The 16114-nt window shown below is 43.5% G+C and overlaps 1 protein-coding gene across 2 annotated transcripts in view; it reads left to right on the top strand.

Annotated features, from left to right (window-relative positions):
- Positions 1–16114, top strand: part of PLS1 (plastin 1) — a 166597-nt gene that overhangs the window by 104621 nt on the left and 45862 nt on the right. For both annotated transcript variants that reach the window (XM_089672569.1, XM_089672568.1), the window contains exons 6-9: positions 7363–7444; positions 7534–7699; positions 7867–8009; positions 10551–10628. In XM_089672569.1, coding sequence (XP_089528695.1) covers positions 7363–7444; positions 7534–7699; positions 7867–8009; positions 10551–10628 — 469 coding nt within the window. The remainder of the gene's footprint in view (positions 1–7362; positions 7445–7533; positions 7700–7866; positions 8010–10550; positions 10629–16114) is intronic.

Genomic DNA, 16114 nt, shown 5'->3' with positions numbered 1-16114 from the left:
CCAATTCAGCCTCATTTCTGAAATCGCTGACTCTCAAGGTCGCTATCACATCCTAATTTGCCGTCTGAATGACATTCTCTATACTTTAGTAAACGTCTATGGCCCCAACAAACGCCAGATCAAATTTTATAACAAGCTCTACAAAACCATCACTTCCCTGAAACAAGGCAGACTTATTATTGGAGGAGATTTCAATATCATTGGCAACACACAAATGGACTCGTCCTTCCACAGAAGAGTACCTAAACAAACCTTCAATCAATTTCTTCATAATCATGACCTATACAATATTTGGAGATGCCATCACGGCACTGAAAGAGACTTTACCTATTATTCTCCTACACACCTCGCATATTCCAGAATTGACTTCTTCCTTACGGATAAATGGACACTGCAACACATAACTTCGTCCAAAATAGGCACGATCACCTGGTCAGACCATGCTCCAATCAACATTACTTTAGACGACAATCAACGCGCAGCACTCCCACCTATTTGGAGATTAAACTCCATAATACTAAAAAACGTAGATCATCAGAAACATTTGTTAGATGCTCACAACCTGTTTTTTGACACCAACTCTACCCCTGATATCCCTATTACAACACTATGGCTTACATATAAAGCCTTTATGAGAGGCATACTCATACAACTAAATTCCCGAATCAAGAAACAACGATCCCACCAAATTGATCAATTACTTACCGCCATCAAAATTAATGAAGAGTCCAATAAAAACAACCCAAATTCCTCCATAACTGCAACCTTGACCTCAGATAGAAATAAATTACGACTCCTTCTACTGCACAACTACGATCTCAACCTTCAGAGAACTAAATCTAGATTCTATGCATTAGGTAACAAGGCAAGCTCCCTCTTAACGAAAACGATTAAACAAAAACGACTTAAGTCAAAAATTGCCACTATCCAACACCCAACCACACAAACACTACTCACTAACCCACAAGATATATCTAATGCATTTGCAACTTACTACCAGGAACTTTACAACATCAAAAATGACCCTGATACAAACCAACCTACAATTGAGACCATTCAAAACTTTTTAGACACTACCAACCTACCGCGTCTCACATCATCTCAGCTTACGTCTCTATCGCTTCCAATTTCTCCTATAGAGATACAACATAGCATAACTACACTACCAATTAACAAATCTCCAGGCAACGACGGATTTACAAACGAATACTATAAAACGTTTGCGCCTAACCTCACACCTCATTTATCCACATTATTCAACCATACTGCCTCCACAGGTACTTTCCCCCCTGAAATGCTACAATCCATCATTACCACTATACCCAAACCAAATAAAGACCCCCAACTGGTTCAAAATTATAGACCGATTTCTCTTTTAAATACAGACATAAAATTATATGCCAAACTTCTCGCACAACGGTTGCTTCCATACCTCCCCACACTAATCCATCCGGACCAAGTAGGTTTTATCCCAGGCCGACAAGCACCCAACGCAACTAGAAGAATTATATCCCTAATACACAACCTAGAGTCCACTAAACAACCCTCATTACTCTTGTCCCTAGATGCTGAAAAAGCATTTGATCGAATCAATTGGCTCTTCATGAAACTAACCCTGCAGAAATTTGGGATTCTAGATTGGATGCTATCGGCAATACTCTCCCTATACTCCAAACCTTCCGCCAAAGTCTTAAATAACGGTACTCTCTCCCAAACCTTCCAGATCTCCAACGGCACCAGACAGGGATGCCCACTCTCACCCATAATTTTTACCTTACTAATTGAACCCTTAGCATCCAAACTCAGAGATGACCCTTCTTTTTCGGGTATCAACCATCTTGAAACAGAACACAAAATTAGTCTCTTTGCAGACGATATTATTCTTATGATCACTAACCCTTATAAATCACTCCAAACAATACGCTCTCATCTTCACAACTACTCAGACATCTCCTATTATAAACTTAACGAGCCAAAATCCTCCATTCTAAACCTATACACTCCGCATAAAATCCAAAATTTGATTGGAAAACACTTCCCTTTCACATGGGAACAATACAGCATTCCTTATTTGGGAATTAAACTTACTAATACAACAAACCAATTATATACCGCTAATCACAAGCCATTACTTGACTCTATTCCACGAGAACTCAAACAAATGCGTACATCTACCCTCTCAACATTGGGTAGAATTGCTACCTTAAAAATGTCCATTTTACCTAAAATACTCTACATTTTCCGAACTCTCCAGGTCCCAGTTCCCAGTTCCTTTTTTTCCAAACTCCAGACGATCCTCAATAAATTCACATGGGACTCCAAAAAACCTAGATACTCGACTAGCCTATTAATACGACCTCCTTCAAAAGGAGGGGCGGGACTCCCACATTTACAATCCTATTATAACGCCACGCTTCTGGACCAACTATTCTTTTGGTGGCATCCCACTAAAGATAAGACATGGACCAACATGGAAAACCTCCCACCTCTTAGATACACACTCCACAAATTATTATTCCTACCGCAAAATTCTCCAACTCACCTACTTTTCAAACACCCCTGTATGAAAGCCACCCTACAGGCCTGGTTTACATTCCTATCAGCGAAACACCCAGATTCCGAAAAGAAGAGTATTTATACGCCTATTTCCACTTTACACCTCCTAATCCCTTTTTTAAACCTATCACAATGGGAAATTAGAGGTATATCACACATAAAAGATTTATATACTAATCATAGATTAGACTCTTTCACTACTCTCCAAACAAAATTCCATTTACCCGATAAGGAAAATTTCAACTATTTAAGAATATCTCATTCTCTACGCACATTGGCATTACCCCTAGAGCTAAAAATCCTTTCCTAATAGGCTTACCTATTTTTTCACAAATTACAATATCCTAAAAAAGGAATCTCAACATTTTATAAGCTACTAACCAATGCCCAATTTTCCATACACACCGCCTCTCTCACTAACTGGGAAAACGATTTTCTCCAACCAATCTCTCCACATATCTGGGCGAAAACTTTTAACACCACATATAAGGCCTCCAAATGTAGCTCCCATTGGGACTTATACTTAAAAATTTTACACCAATGGTACCTCACACCAGTTAAACTCGCTCTTTTTTACCCCCAACACTCTCCTAAATGTTGGAGACAATGTGGAGAAACAGGCACAATCACTTATATACTATGGAATTGTAAATCTCTTAGGTCATATTGGAATAAAGTGTTTCAATTAATTTCTTCAATTTCAAGATCCTACACACCCCCAAATCCAGCTTTAGCCCTTTTGCATATAGGAATAGACAAATTTCCTCCAAACTCGCAAACTGTTATCATCCATACACTAGCAGCTGCTAAAATTAACATTACTAGATTATGGAAATCCAACAAAACTCCTTCCATCTCGACTCTTATTTCTGATTTAAATTTCCAATGTGAAATGGAAAAGAGAACAGCAATCCAAAACCTCACATATCATACAGTTGCAAGAAAAAGTATGTGAACCCCTTGGGATTACGTGGAGTTTTGCATGAATTGGGCATAAAATGTGCTCTGAACGTCATCTAAGTCACAACAATAGAAGAACACGGTCTGCTGAACATAATACTACACAAACATTAGATGTTGCCATGGTTTAATTGCACATAACATGTTAACATTCACAGTGCAGGGAGGAAAAAGTATGTGAACCTTTGGACTTAATAACTGGTTGACCCTCCTTTGGCAGCAATAACCTCAACCAAATGTTTCCTGTAGTTGCAGATCAGACCTGCACAACAATCTGGAGTAATTTTAGACCACTCCTCTTCACAAAACTGTTTCAGTGTAGCAATATTCTTGGGATGTCTGGTGTGAATTGCTCTCTTAAGGTCATGCCACAGCATTTCAATCGGGTTGAGGTCAGGACTCTGACTGGGCCACTCCAGAAGGCGTATTCTGTGCTGTTGCAGCCATTGTTTTGTTGAATTACTTGTATGCTTTGGGTCATTGTCCTGTTGCATCACCCATCCTCTGCGGAGCTTCAGTTGGCGGACAGATGGTCGTACGTTTTCCTGCAAAATGTCTTGATAAACTCTGGAATTCCTTTTCCCATCAATGACAACAATCCATCCAGGCCCTGAGGCAGCAAAGCAGCCCCAAACCATGATGCTCCCTCCGCCATGTTTTACAGTGGGGATGAGGTTTTGATGTTGGTGTGCTGTGCCTTTTTTTCTCCACACATAGTGTTGTGTGTTCTTCCCAAACAACTCAATCTTGGTTTCATCTGTCCACAGTATATTTTGCCAGTAGTGCTGTGGAACATCCAGGTGCTCTTTTGCAAACTTCAAACGTGCTGCAATATTCTTTTTGGACAGCAATGGCTTCCTCCGTGGTGTCCTCCCATGTACTCCATTCTTGTTTAATGTTTTCCTTATTGTAGATGTGTCAACAAAAATGTTAGCATGTGCCAGAGATTTCTGTAGGTCTTTAGCTGACACTCTGGGATTCTTCTTTACCTCATGCAGCATTCTGCACTGTGCTCTTGCAGTCATTTTTACAGGACGACCACGCCTAGGGAGAGTAGCAACAGTGCTAAACTTTCTCCATTTGTAGACAGTCTGTCTTACCGTGGACACATGAACATCAAGGCTTTTTGAGTTATCCCTTTTGTAACCCTTTCCAGTTTCATGCAAGTCAACAATTCTTGATCGTAGGTCTTCTGAGAGCTCTTTTCTGTGAGGCATGGTTCACATCAGACAGTGCTTCTTGAAACCAGTAAACCCAAAACAGGCGTGTGTTTTTTAAGGGCAGGGCAGCTGTCAGCAACACATCCAATATCATCACACTGATTGGAGTCAAGGTTGGCTCACTCCTGGCTCCAATTAGCTCTGGGAGAAGTCATTAAGCTAGGGCCTCACATACTTTTTCCTCCCTGCACTGTGAATGTTTACATGTTATGTGCAATTAAACCATGGCAACATCTAATGTTTGTGTAGTATTATGTTCAGCAGACTGTGTTCTTCTATTGTTGTGACTTAGATGATGTTCAGAGCACATTTTATGCCCAATTCATGCAAAACTCCACGTAATCCCAAGGGGTTCACATACTTTTTCTTGCAACTGTAAATTCCAATTTCAATGGTCTCGTTGGCTCCAGGACCCTAACTGTTCCATTAAATGATATATATCTAACAATATTACCACCATACAACTAACGTTTTGACTGGTACTCCCCCCCCCCTCACCTTCCTTTCCTTTTTCCCACTTTGTTCCCATTCTTAATATACTTCAAAACAATTATGGTTCACATTAATATATATATGCTTATAACTAGACGAAATCACACTCACATATTCCCCGGCCAAATGGTGGGGAAACATATCCTCAATTTTTACATACTTCTACTTGCTACTTCAATCTAATGTGAACTGTATTATTTTATGATGCATATTAATATGTATGTTTAAAAGTTAATAAAAACTATTTGAAAATAAAAACAAATACTGTAGTCCGGACATTGGCCACTCTCACACACCAAAGCAGTCCACAAGATGACACACATTCCAAGAAGAAAAATCCCTGGTCAAGTGGATCCGTGAACGTTCCTTGTAAAGATCCCCAATTACATCAACCAGGCCATAAGCCCAGTCATAACTGAAGGTCACAGGGCTGTGCCATCCAAATACATAAACCATAAGGGGATCCGTGGAAAAGGCTCAAGCTATATTAACCAGTTGACTGTCTAGCCCAGCTTTAATGGCGCCTATGCTGATGTTACTCTATATCTACAGTATATAGAAAACTCAGGCATATATTATCTCTATGGTACATTAATAGTTGTGGTCAACATGGAGTCCATCGAGGTGATGTAATGATCCATATAAGATTTTGGCCTGAGCTAGAGGTCATCATGTTCCAACTAAATAGGAACATCTAGGAAAAGATGAATGACACACAAATTAACCAAGCGTAATTTAGGAATATTTAAGTTATTCACAGCTGAATATTTACTGAAAATTCTATATATGTTTAACATATAGTTGTGTTCTTGTGGACCAGTATATGGTCAAAATTTACGGGTATTAACACTTGACATAGTACACATTAACATTCATGCGGTAATTAGCCACAAAAGTCTGAATCTGGCCTTAAAGTGATGTTAAAGGCACATATTTTTGAAAATAACAAACATGTCATACTTGCATGCTCTGTGTAATGGTTTTGGATTGGAAGCCCCGATCCCCCTCTTCTTGGGTCCCCCGCTGGCTCTCATGGCCCCTCCCTCCTGCCACATGTCCCCATAGCAAGCAACTTGCTATGGGAGCTCGCTCCCGAGCTGCTGCTCTGTGCAGCTCTCTCCTCATTGGCTATGATTGACAGTAGTGGGAACCAATGGCTCCTTCTGCTGTCTCAGCCAAAGAGGAGGAAGAGACCCCGGAGAGCCACTGCTGTCATGTACAGCGCTGTATCGGGATGGGTCTCAAGTAAGTAGGGGGGCTGGGGGACTGCTGCACACAGATGGTGTGCCCTAAACCTTTGCAACCACTTAAATTTTTCTTAATTGGAGAAATGCCATATAGATCATTTATTTTTCAGTATTAGTACTTTCCACTTAAACAAAAAACACAGTAAACAACTGTTTTTATCACTTTCTATTACTGAATTTTGTGTTTTGTAGTTCTCCTACTTGGGTTAAATATTGGCCATGGGAGGCCAATTTAAACTTAAAGAAGAACTCCAGGAATTTTTTAACATTTACTTTGGGCTACCTTGGCTACCTGTGATTATCAAAATGTCACATCTGAAGGGCTACAGTGGAGTCTAAAATCACCATAGTAGTCTGAACCACATACAAAAAGTGCTTTCCTGTTCAGGTGGTGCTGGAGAAACTTTTTCTCTGGTATACTGAATACAGGGAGTTATTTGCTTGGCAGCTCCTCTATTCAGAGAACAGGTTGTATTATTTTCAATAGGTACAAGGTGTTCTATGATAGGGCAAGGGTAATTTGCATCATAATTGGCCCCTCCTCATCCTAATCATCATATTCCTCAGTCAATTACACAAAACACTGTATTCATTAAAACACATTTTCTGAGTGGAGGAGGTGCCAAGCTAGCACCTCCTTGTATTCAGTGTACTAAAGAGGAAGTTGCTTGAGCACTGCCGAAACAGGAACAGTATTTGGCACCTCCTATATTGTATATCACCTAGCATATTAATATTAACAACATTGTTATCAGAAAGTTGGGAAATGACTGGCTGTCACATTGCTGTGCGCCTTGCAGAGTATAAATGAGAAATAAACTAAAGTCTCTATGTATGGCTTACAAGTGTTGTGTGCAAAGCTTTCTTCTTTTTTTGTTTTTATTTAGTAAAATGATCAACTTGTCTCAGGCTGACACTATTGATGAGCGAGCCATTAATAAGACTAAACTTACACCATTCACAATTTCAGTAAGTGGTCAATATACTACTAAATTACCTCTATAGAATATTTGTTTTCTTTTAAAACTAAGAAGTATTATGTTGTGTTATTTCTGCAGGAAAACATTAATTTGGCACTGAATTCTGCTTCTGCCATTGGTTGCACAGTAGTAAATATAGGCGCACATGATTTACAAGAAGGAAAGCCACACTTAGTCCTTGGGCTGCTCTGGCAGATCATTAAGGCTGGTTTGTTTGCTGACATTGAAATCTCCAAGAATGAAGGTAATTATAGAAAGAAAGGGCACTTTTTTTACATAGAAAGTGCAAAGAATATGGACTTTGACAGATCGCCGTAGTTGCTCTTTGAATTACTGAATAAGGGTAGCAAAGTGCTGTTTTCTATTTACTGAAAAAAAAGTATAACAATGTGAGTCCTTGTCCTTTTCTAGCTCTTATTGCATTACTAAGAGACGGAGAGACACTGGAAGATTTGATGAAATTGTCCCCTGAGGAGATCCTGCTGCGCTGGGTGAACTACCACCTGACCAATGCTCAATGGCCAAATATAAGCAATTTCAGCAGTGACATTAAGGTGTGTCTAGAACTAACTCTACATTTGCTGAACATTTAATTTTGTTTAATGGTCACAATATTGAAGAGACAAGTACTCATTGTAGGAATGATACAGCGCAAATAATACAAATAATAAAAATGTGAAAAATTATATATTAAAGTCCAACAAAGTCTCAAATTAAAGTCCATGTCCCAAAAATTTGTGAAACAAAATATTTTATAGAACTGTAACTCAAACTTCATAAATTTTACAGCATGCTCACATCTTCAGTGAAAAAAACATTTTTGATCCACACTCACCAAATACTGTGAATTCTCGAGCTAATATAGCTTTAAGATACAAAAAGACAAGCTTGCAGGTGGGGTGTAGTATCCTCAGAAGTTGTAATACTCTTTAAGCGATTTCTCACTGACTTTCCTTCCCAGATATTTCCACATATAGCGATAAAACATAAAAGAAAAGATGCCAATGGTATATTACTATATAACGATAAAAAATATATATAAAGTGGCAAAAAAACCCTTCCTTACACTTACATACCTTCCTTACACTATCCCTATAAGCGCAGTGGAGGGGTTGAAGCCTAATTCTATGTTTACAGTGACCTTAAATTGTTTGCTTATTGCAAGCAGGTCCAAATGAACTACTTCCTTAACTAATAGGTGCACTCGCTGTCAGCACTGTATAAACTGTATGTAGCATCAGCTACATACAGTATTCAGCACTGTGTTCCAGAACAAAAATGATTTGGGCTGAGCGCTGCTCAACCAGTCCCAGGAAATCTTGCATTTTATCAACAAATACAAAGCTTCTTCTGACTGGCTGAGGTAGAGATTGCAATGTTAGTCAATCAGAAGAGTATTCATTAATAAAATACAGCGCTTTCTGTGAATGACTGAGGAGCACTCAACCCAATTCGATTTTGGCTGAGCTGGGTAATTGGGGTGTCGGACTATACACAGACAGAGCTGCTTTGCTCTGTGTGTCCCCAGCCTCTGCTGCTGCTTCCAGGTGGTTTGTGTTTTGTCTGCTCAGCTACTCTCTCCCCTGGCTCAAACTTCTCATGTCTCATTTGGTTTTGTACAGTGTTCTCTGCTGCAATCCCCTCTCCTCACGCAACGTCTCCAGTACTGCAGGCCATGTGCTCCCCAGTCCTTGCTGGTGTTCTCTCTGGGCTCCCACAAGCATTCGGTCCCACCTATGGGTCCATCAATAACCTCTACTTTCTCAAATAGCCCCTGAACTTTCTCCTTGCTAGTGGGTGGGGCCAAATCAGACTGCTGATTGCTGATGCAGCGATTCAGATTTCTCCTCTCCCTCTGCACTGTTCTATTAGCAGAGCAGCCATTAGAAATCATGGTGGTCCTATACAGTCTACCTGGCAGGGCCCCCTCTTGGGCACCCAGAGGAGAATTATGATGCAGTGTGTGGGTCTGGCAAAATTGTGGGTAAAAGTAGAAGGGACTTAAAAGTTAATGCAATGTATAGAGTACATGGATCAGATGTTGTCAAGTGTATGTAATGCACAAAGTGCAGGGCTCATGAATATATAAGGCATAGAGTGCAGGAGTCAGGGATGTGTAATGTACAAAGTGTAGAGGTCAGGATTATGTAAAGTAGAGATCAGGTAATTCATAACCTACAGAGCACACAGGTCAGGAGTGCAAAGCACAAACTGCATGGTCGTCTACTGGTTCTGAAAGGATCAGCTCTAGCAAACAGATAATTTTACCCCTTTAAAACTGCCATTTGGCCTTCTGGACACCCTACAGCAGCCACTTAGCTATGCTCCGCCCCTGTGGATCACTTATGAGAGATTTGGCTAGTGTGAACCCAGCCTAGTAGCTCATTGTAATGCCACCCATATTCTAGTCCTTTTAACATGGTGACAGTAAAATGACACCTATGCTGCACAGGTATCAGGTTGGTGTCACCCTAAAGTGACAGGAATATGGGTGGGATTACAATGGAGGAGGCACATCTAGCAGATCCCCATTTTTTCCTTCATTTCTACTGTGGCAAAACACTCTGGTTCTCTCCTACCTCACCTTGATCATTGCACTGCATACATTCAGGAGCTTGTGTGCAGGCTTCTCCCCGCATCACAGCCACCGCTCCAGCCTGCATCCACACTTACAGGAAGCCCACAAAATAAACACTGAGTTGCAGTAATGGAGAGCACAATTTTTGTACCTATTGGCTACCACCCCTTGTTGCCTTCTCGACCTGTGGGTAGATAAAGCTGCCTCATAAGCCCCCTTCCTGACATTACCCTGTCCTCTCCTGAGTCCAGGCCTGCCTGCATAGTAAACTAAAAGCCCATGGCTAACATGTATTATAATAGAGATTGTGACTGTGCAGCTCCCACAGCTGAAAGGCTACACTAGCCTAGCTACTGCGCTGTTGACGGACGCTCTTGGGGGGTATGGTACCCTTTTATATGCCCATGTAGGTGAACTCAGACCAGTGTAAACATAGCTATCTTAATAAATCAGTGTGTTATTGTTAACTCATTATGATACTGACATGCTAATCCTATTGTATTTATTTTACTCTAAGGATTCCAAAGCATACTTCTATTTGCTAAGAGAGATTGCCCCCAAGAATGATGTTTTCATAGACTTTGCTGGATTTAATGTAAGTTCACATTTTATGTTTCTTAATTTATTGAACATCAAAATAACAGAAAGATTCAGAAATATAGGCAGCTGAAGTTATATGCAAATGTAGAAAATCCCTGTTGGCTGAGCTGTGCTCCATCTCCACTTTTTGAGCCTTTCTATTGTTCAGAGACGCCAACCAAAACATTAAAGGATCAATGATGAGATTGGGAGGTGGAAGGATATAAAGGCAAGATTAACCCTTGCAGGAAGAATACCTTCAGTTGCCCATAATTCTTTTTTCAACAACTATTTTAAGATGTGGTTTTCGCTGAAAGTAAACTCTGCTTATGTATTTTTTAATTTGTTTGTATTGTCCAGGTGTGTTCATGTTTAGTTAGATGCAGTTTAAGAAACAAATTTTGATTAATAACAATTTTAAATATTCTCAGAGATTACATCAGCAGTACATCAGTTACATAAACAAGTTTAAAGTGAACCTATGCCCAGACTACGCAAACGAAAGTATATACCTACTCCTATATGCCATCATTTGCCTTTGCAGCTATGGGTATAAGCTCAGGATAGAGTAATTTTAGCTATTTTCTTTTTACTTTCTATTGCACCAGAATCTTTGCAAATTATTACTAAGATAAGAGTTATAAGAAGTGCCGCGCCCTTAAAATAAATTAATGACTAATTGTTATAAGTGATATATAGACATAATACTCGTGGTTTTAAAATGTGATGACTAAAATGTGCAATAAATCCTCTCAAAACGACTAATAATATGGTAAAAAAAAAAATGTTCAAGTGTGACTTGTATAAAGTTAAATATGAAATAAAATAAAATAAAATGAAAAGTCCACAATACTGAATAAATAAAAAGATAAAGAATAAGTGGAAAGTGTCCAAATAAATATAATTGTCCAAAAAATATAGTGCGGATCCTTCCTTAAATAATGACACTCTAATGTGCTCACCTTCCTGTTAGCCTAAATCTAGTAGTAGTTGGATTCAATTAGGTGATAATATGCTGGAATGGTTCAAGGTGAGATGTGCTGTGGAACTGTGCTTTGTTCTCCTGGATAGCCACTACCATGCCTGTGGCATACCCCAACTGATAACGTACTCCTTGTACGAAACGCGTCTTGGAGGAAGCCTGCACGCCCTGACATTACGCTGCCAGATCAGGGAGGTCCGGCAGCCACCATACCTAGACCAGCTGAGACCTGGTCCAGCCCTGGTTCCTGCATAGTAGAGAATAGCGAGGAGCCATGCACAGCAGTGTAAGAAGGGAAACACCTTTGTGTCTACACCAGGCATGGTAGTGGCTATCCAGGAGAACAAAGCACAGTTCCACAGCACATCTCACCTTGAAGCATTCCAGCATATTGTAAGGGACCGCCTGGCGGTACCACTAGCTCTCCACTGAATAGGCGTCCCCAGTGCACGGAGTCTAAGTCCCAGGGTGCTTGTTCACCAGGGCCCCTGATGGTGGGGATGGACTTGGAGCCCCCTGAGACCAGGTCGTGGCTACTGGGTGCGTCCGTCAGTGGTAGTGGTATGCGCCAAGGGCTCCCACGGGGAAGAGTCTGATATGAGGAGGTCAGCAGACCCCACTGCACGGGATGGATGGATGGATGAGCAAGGTCAGACGGGCCGGGTCGGTAACAGAGAGGACGGCAAGGTACAAGGCAGCGGGCATAGAATGGTCGGGTCACACGCCAGGTCAGCAACAGCAGGTCAAATCCAATAGGGGGCATCCAGGAGAGAGGTCAGGCAAAGCAAGGGTCAGGGCAGGAGAAATACAGCAAGGTCAAGGCACAATCCGGGTCAGTAACTTACAATTCACAGGTTCGCAGATACAGGATACAGGTAAGACCAGAAGGCACTGAATGACAGCTCAGGGTCGTTTAAATATCCCGCCCTGCGCTGCCATTGGTGCCCAGCGGGCGGCCGCGGCTTCTACTGCGCATGCGCGAACTCGAACGCCGCGGCCGGCCCGGACCTAGTGCTCGAGTCCCTGCACAGGGCGGCACACTGCACCTGCGCCGGGACCATCGTGGCGGGGATCGAGGGGATCCCTGACATTGCCCCCCCCACGGGCAACCTCCGGATGCCCACCCGATCTCTCCACCACTAGTGATCGCGAAAGAACAAGTCTAGGTGCATGGACATTCTGGGCTGGTTCCCAAGAATTGTCCTCAGGGCTATAGCCCTTCCATTTGATTAGGAATTGGGTCTGGCCCCCCCTCCTTCGGCACTTCAGGATTGATTCCACCTCAAATTCTTCTTCTCCCTCGACCGTTATGGCTTCCGGGGGTCTCAATTCTCGGTCAGGGAAGGCATCTGGGATCACTGGCTTCAGTAGGGACACATGGAAGACTGGGTGGATTTTGAGTGTGTCAGGAAGGACGAGTTCGTAGGCCACTTCGTTGACCATCCGTTTAATGCAGAAGGGGCCTATAAACTTGGGTCCCAATTTCTTCAACGGGCAAAGCATCTTTAAATTGGACGTCGCTAGCCAAACCTTCTCCCCAGGCCGCAACACCAGATCTCCCCTCCGTTTCCTGTTGAATGCCTTCCTGTAGTCTTCCTGGGCCCGACTGATGGCCTCTTGAAGCTTCTTATTGTTCGCGGAGAAAAACGTTACTACATCTTGCGTTGCTGGTACTGGGCATTCCGAGACCAAATCCGGGAGGAAGACGGAGTGAAAACCATAGTTGGCAAAGAACGGGGACTGTCCCGTCGCTGAGTGGCGGGCGTTGTTGTACGCGAATTCCGCTAGGGGGAGAAGTGGCATCCAGTCATCTTGAGTAAATGAAGTGTAGCATCTCAAGTATTGCTCCAGGGTCTGATTGGTCCTTTCGGTTTGACCGTTAGTTTGAGGGTGGAATGCAGAGGAGAGGGACAATTTGATGTCCAGGGCTTTGCACAGTGCTCTCCAAAATCTTGACGTGAACTGGACCCCCCGGTCCGAGACAATGTCTTCGGGGACCCCATGCAGCCTTACTACCTCACGAATGAAAACTCGCGCAGTCTCGGCTGCCGAGGGGGTTTTCTTCAACGGGATGAAGTGGGCCATCTTGGACAAGCGGTCCACGACCAACAGGATTGCCGTGTGGTCTAGTGATGGCGGAAGCTCGACTATAAAGTCTAACGAGATCTTTTGCCAAGGCCGTTCAGGAATCGGTAAGGGTCGCAGCAGACCCCAAACTTTGTTTCTGGATGGCTTGTTCTTTTGGCAGGTGATACAGGACCTTACATAGCCCTTACAATCTTTAGCCATGTCCGGCCACCAGAAGGAGCGTCGGAGAAGTTCCAGGGTCTTTTCTGGGCCAAAGTGCCCCGCCATCGGGTGGTCATGGCAATGGCCCAAGACCAGGGTTCGGGCTTTCTCCGGCACCACAATCCGATCTTCCCTCCATAGGAGTCCCCCCTTGTTCTGGGGGAGCCCTCTGGCTGGGGTAGAGACGGTTGTGGATGCCTCCATTATCTTGGAATGAAGGTCCGACTGAAGGGCCAAAAAGTTACCCGAGGACAGGATGGTGTCGGGTACTGGGATCTCCTTGGCGTCCTCGTACATATGTGATAACGCATCTGGCTTAGTGTTCTTTGATCCAGGCCGGTACGTAATGTGGAAGTTGAATCTAGAAAAGAATAGTGCCCATCTTGCCTGTCGCGGGCGTAGACGCTTGGCGGTTCTCAGATATTCTAGGTTTTTGTGGTCAGTAAATATTAAGATGGGGTGCACAGCACCTTCCAGCAGGTACCTCCATTCCTCTAACGCCGTTTTGATCGCCAGTAGCTCTCGCTCACCGATATCATAATTCTTCTCCGCTGGGGTAAGCTTTCGTGAGAAGAATGCTACAGGATGGAGCAATTCCTTAGTGCCTTTCCGCTGGGAGAGGATGGAACCTACCGCATTCTCCGATGCATCCACTTCCAGGATGTAGGGCAGGGCGGCGTCTGGGTGACCCAAAATGGGTGCCGAGGTGAACAGCTTCTTCAGGGCTTCAAAAGCTTCCTGAGCCTCTGGTGTCCATCTGAACCGGGTTCCCAGCTTGGTTAGCTGAGTAATGGGGGAGACCAGACCCGAGAAGTTCTTGATGAACTTCCGGTAAAAATTTGCAAAACCAATAAATCGTTGGACGCCTTTCCTGTCCGTGGGTTCAGGCCAATCCAGTATTGCAGCGACTTTCTGGGGATCCATCGCAACCCCCGCGGTGGAGATAATCAGGCCCAAGAAAGTAATGCTGGATTGTTCGAAACAACATTTCTCTGCCTTGGCGTACAACCCATGCTGCCGCAATCGCCCCAATACCCTCGCTACATGTATTCTGTGTTCCCCCAAAGAAGGGGAGAAAATCAAAATGTCGTCTAAATAGACGATAACAAAGACATCCAGGAAGTCCCTAAAAATATCATTCACAAAGTGTTGAAAAGTGGCCGGAGCATTGCACAACCCGAACGGCATGACCAAATATTCAAAGTGGCCGAAGCGGGTGCGGAAGGCCGTCTTCCACTCGTCCCCCTCCCTTATGCGAACCAAGTTGTATGCTCCCCTCAAATCCAGCTTTGTAAAAACCACTGCTGTTTTTAAACTTTGGAATAACTCCGGTACTAACGGCAGTGGGTAGCGGTTCTTTATCGTGACCCTGTTCAACTCCCTGTAATCGATACACGGCCTTAAGGTTTTGTCCTTCTTTTCAACAAAGAAAATTCCCGCCCCCGCCGGTGAAGTGGAGGGGCGGATGAACCCCTTCTGGAGGCTGTCCTCAATATATTCCTTCAGGGCCCCCAATTCGAGCTCTGAAAGGGGGAAGATTCGCCCAAAAGGAATTTCTGAACCGGGTAACAGGTCAACGGGACAGTCATAAGGGCGGTGGGGGGGTAGAGTATCGGCTCCCTGCTTGCTGAACACATCTAGAAACTCATGGTAGGCTGCAGGGATTACCTGTTTTAATTCGGCTTCCCCCTCAGAGCATAGGAGGATTTGGGGGACCCCCGGGCCCGAAGTGCGGCAGTATACCCGACAGTATGGGGAAGGGAACGAGATTACTCCGGTCTCCCAGTCAATTTGGGGGTTATGGGCCCGTAACCATGGGAGCCCCAAAATGACTGGGAAGAGGGGTGAAGCTATAGCATCCAGGCGGAGCAGTTCCTGGTGCTGGCCGGCAATGACAGTGGCGATGGAGGGGGTTTCCTGGTTCACTACCCCTGATTTTATCCGGGAACCGTCGGCCAAATAAATATTGAGCCCCTTCTGTTTCAATTGGAGAGGAATACCCTGCTGGTGAGCAAAATTAATGTCCAAGAAGCAGCTGCATGCCCCCGAATCAACTATGGCCGATACTTCCACGGTCCTTTCCGGAAGCTGAAAGGAAAGGGGCACCACTAAGTATTGGGATGGACTAACATTGCCAATGGACAAGGAAGAAGAGGTGCACTTACTCAGTTTCTGCGGGCAGGATCGTACCATATGACCAGCTTCACCACAGTAGAGGCACAGGTTCTGGG

The sequence above is a fragment of the Staurois parvus genome, unplaced genomic scaffold (genome assembly GCF_062004578.1).
Source record: "Staurois parvus isolate SC_StPar_1 unplaced genomic scaffold, SC_StPar_1.0 ptg000131l, whole genome shotgun sequence".
In the NCBI taxonomy this organism is placed as follows: domain Eukaryota; kingdom Metazoa; phylum Chordata; class Amphibia; order Anura; family Ranidae; genus Staurois; species Staurois parvus.
This window is presented reverse-complemented; position numbering and strand designations above follow the sequence as displayed.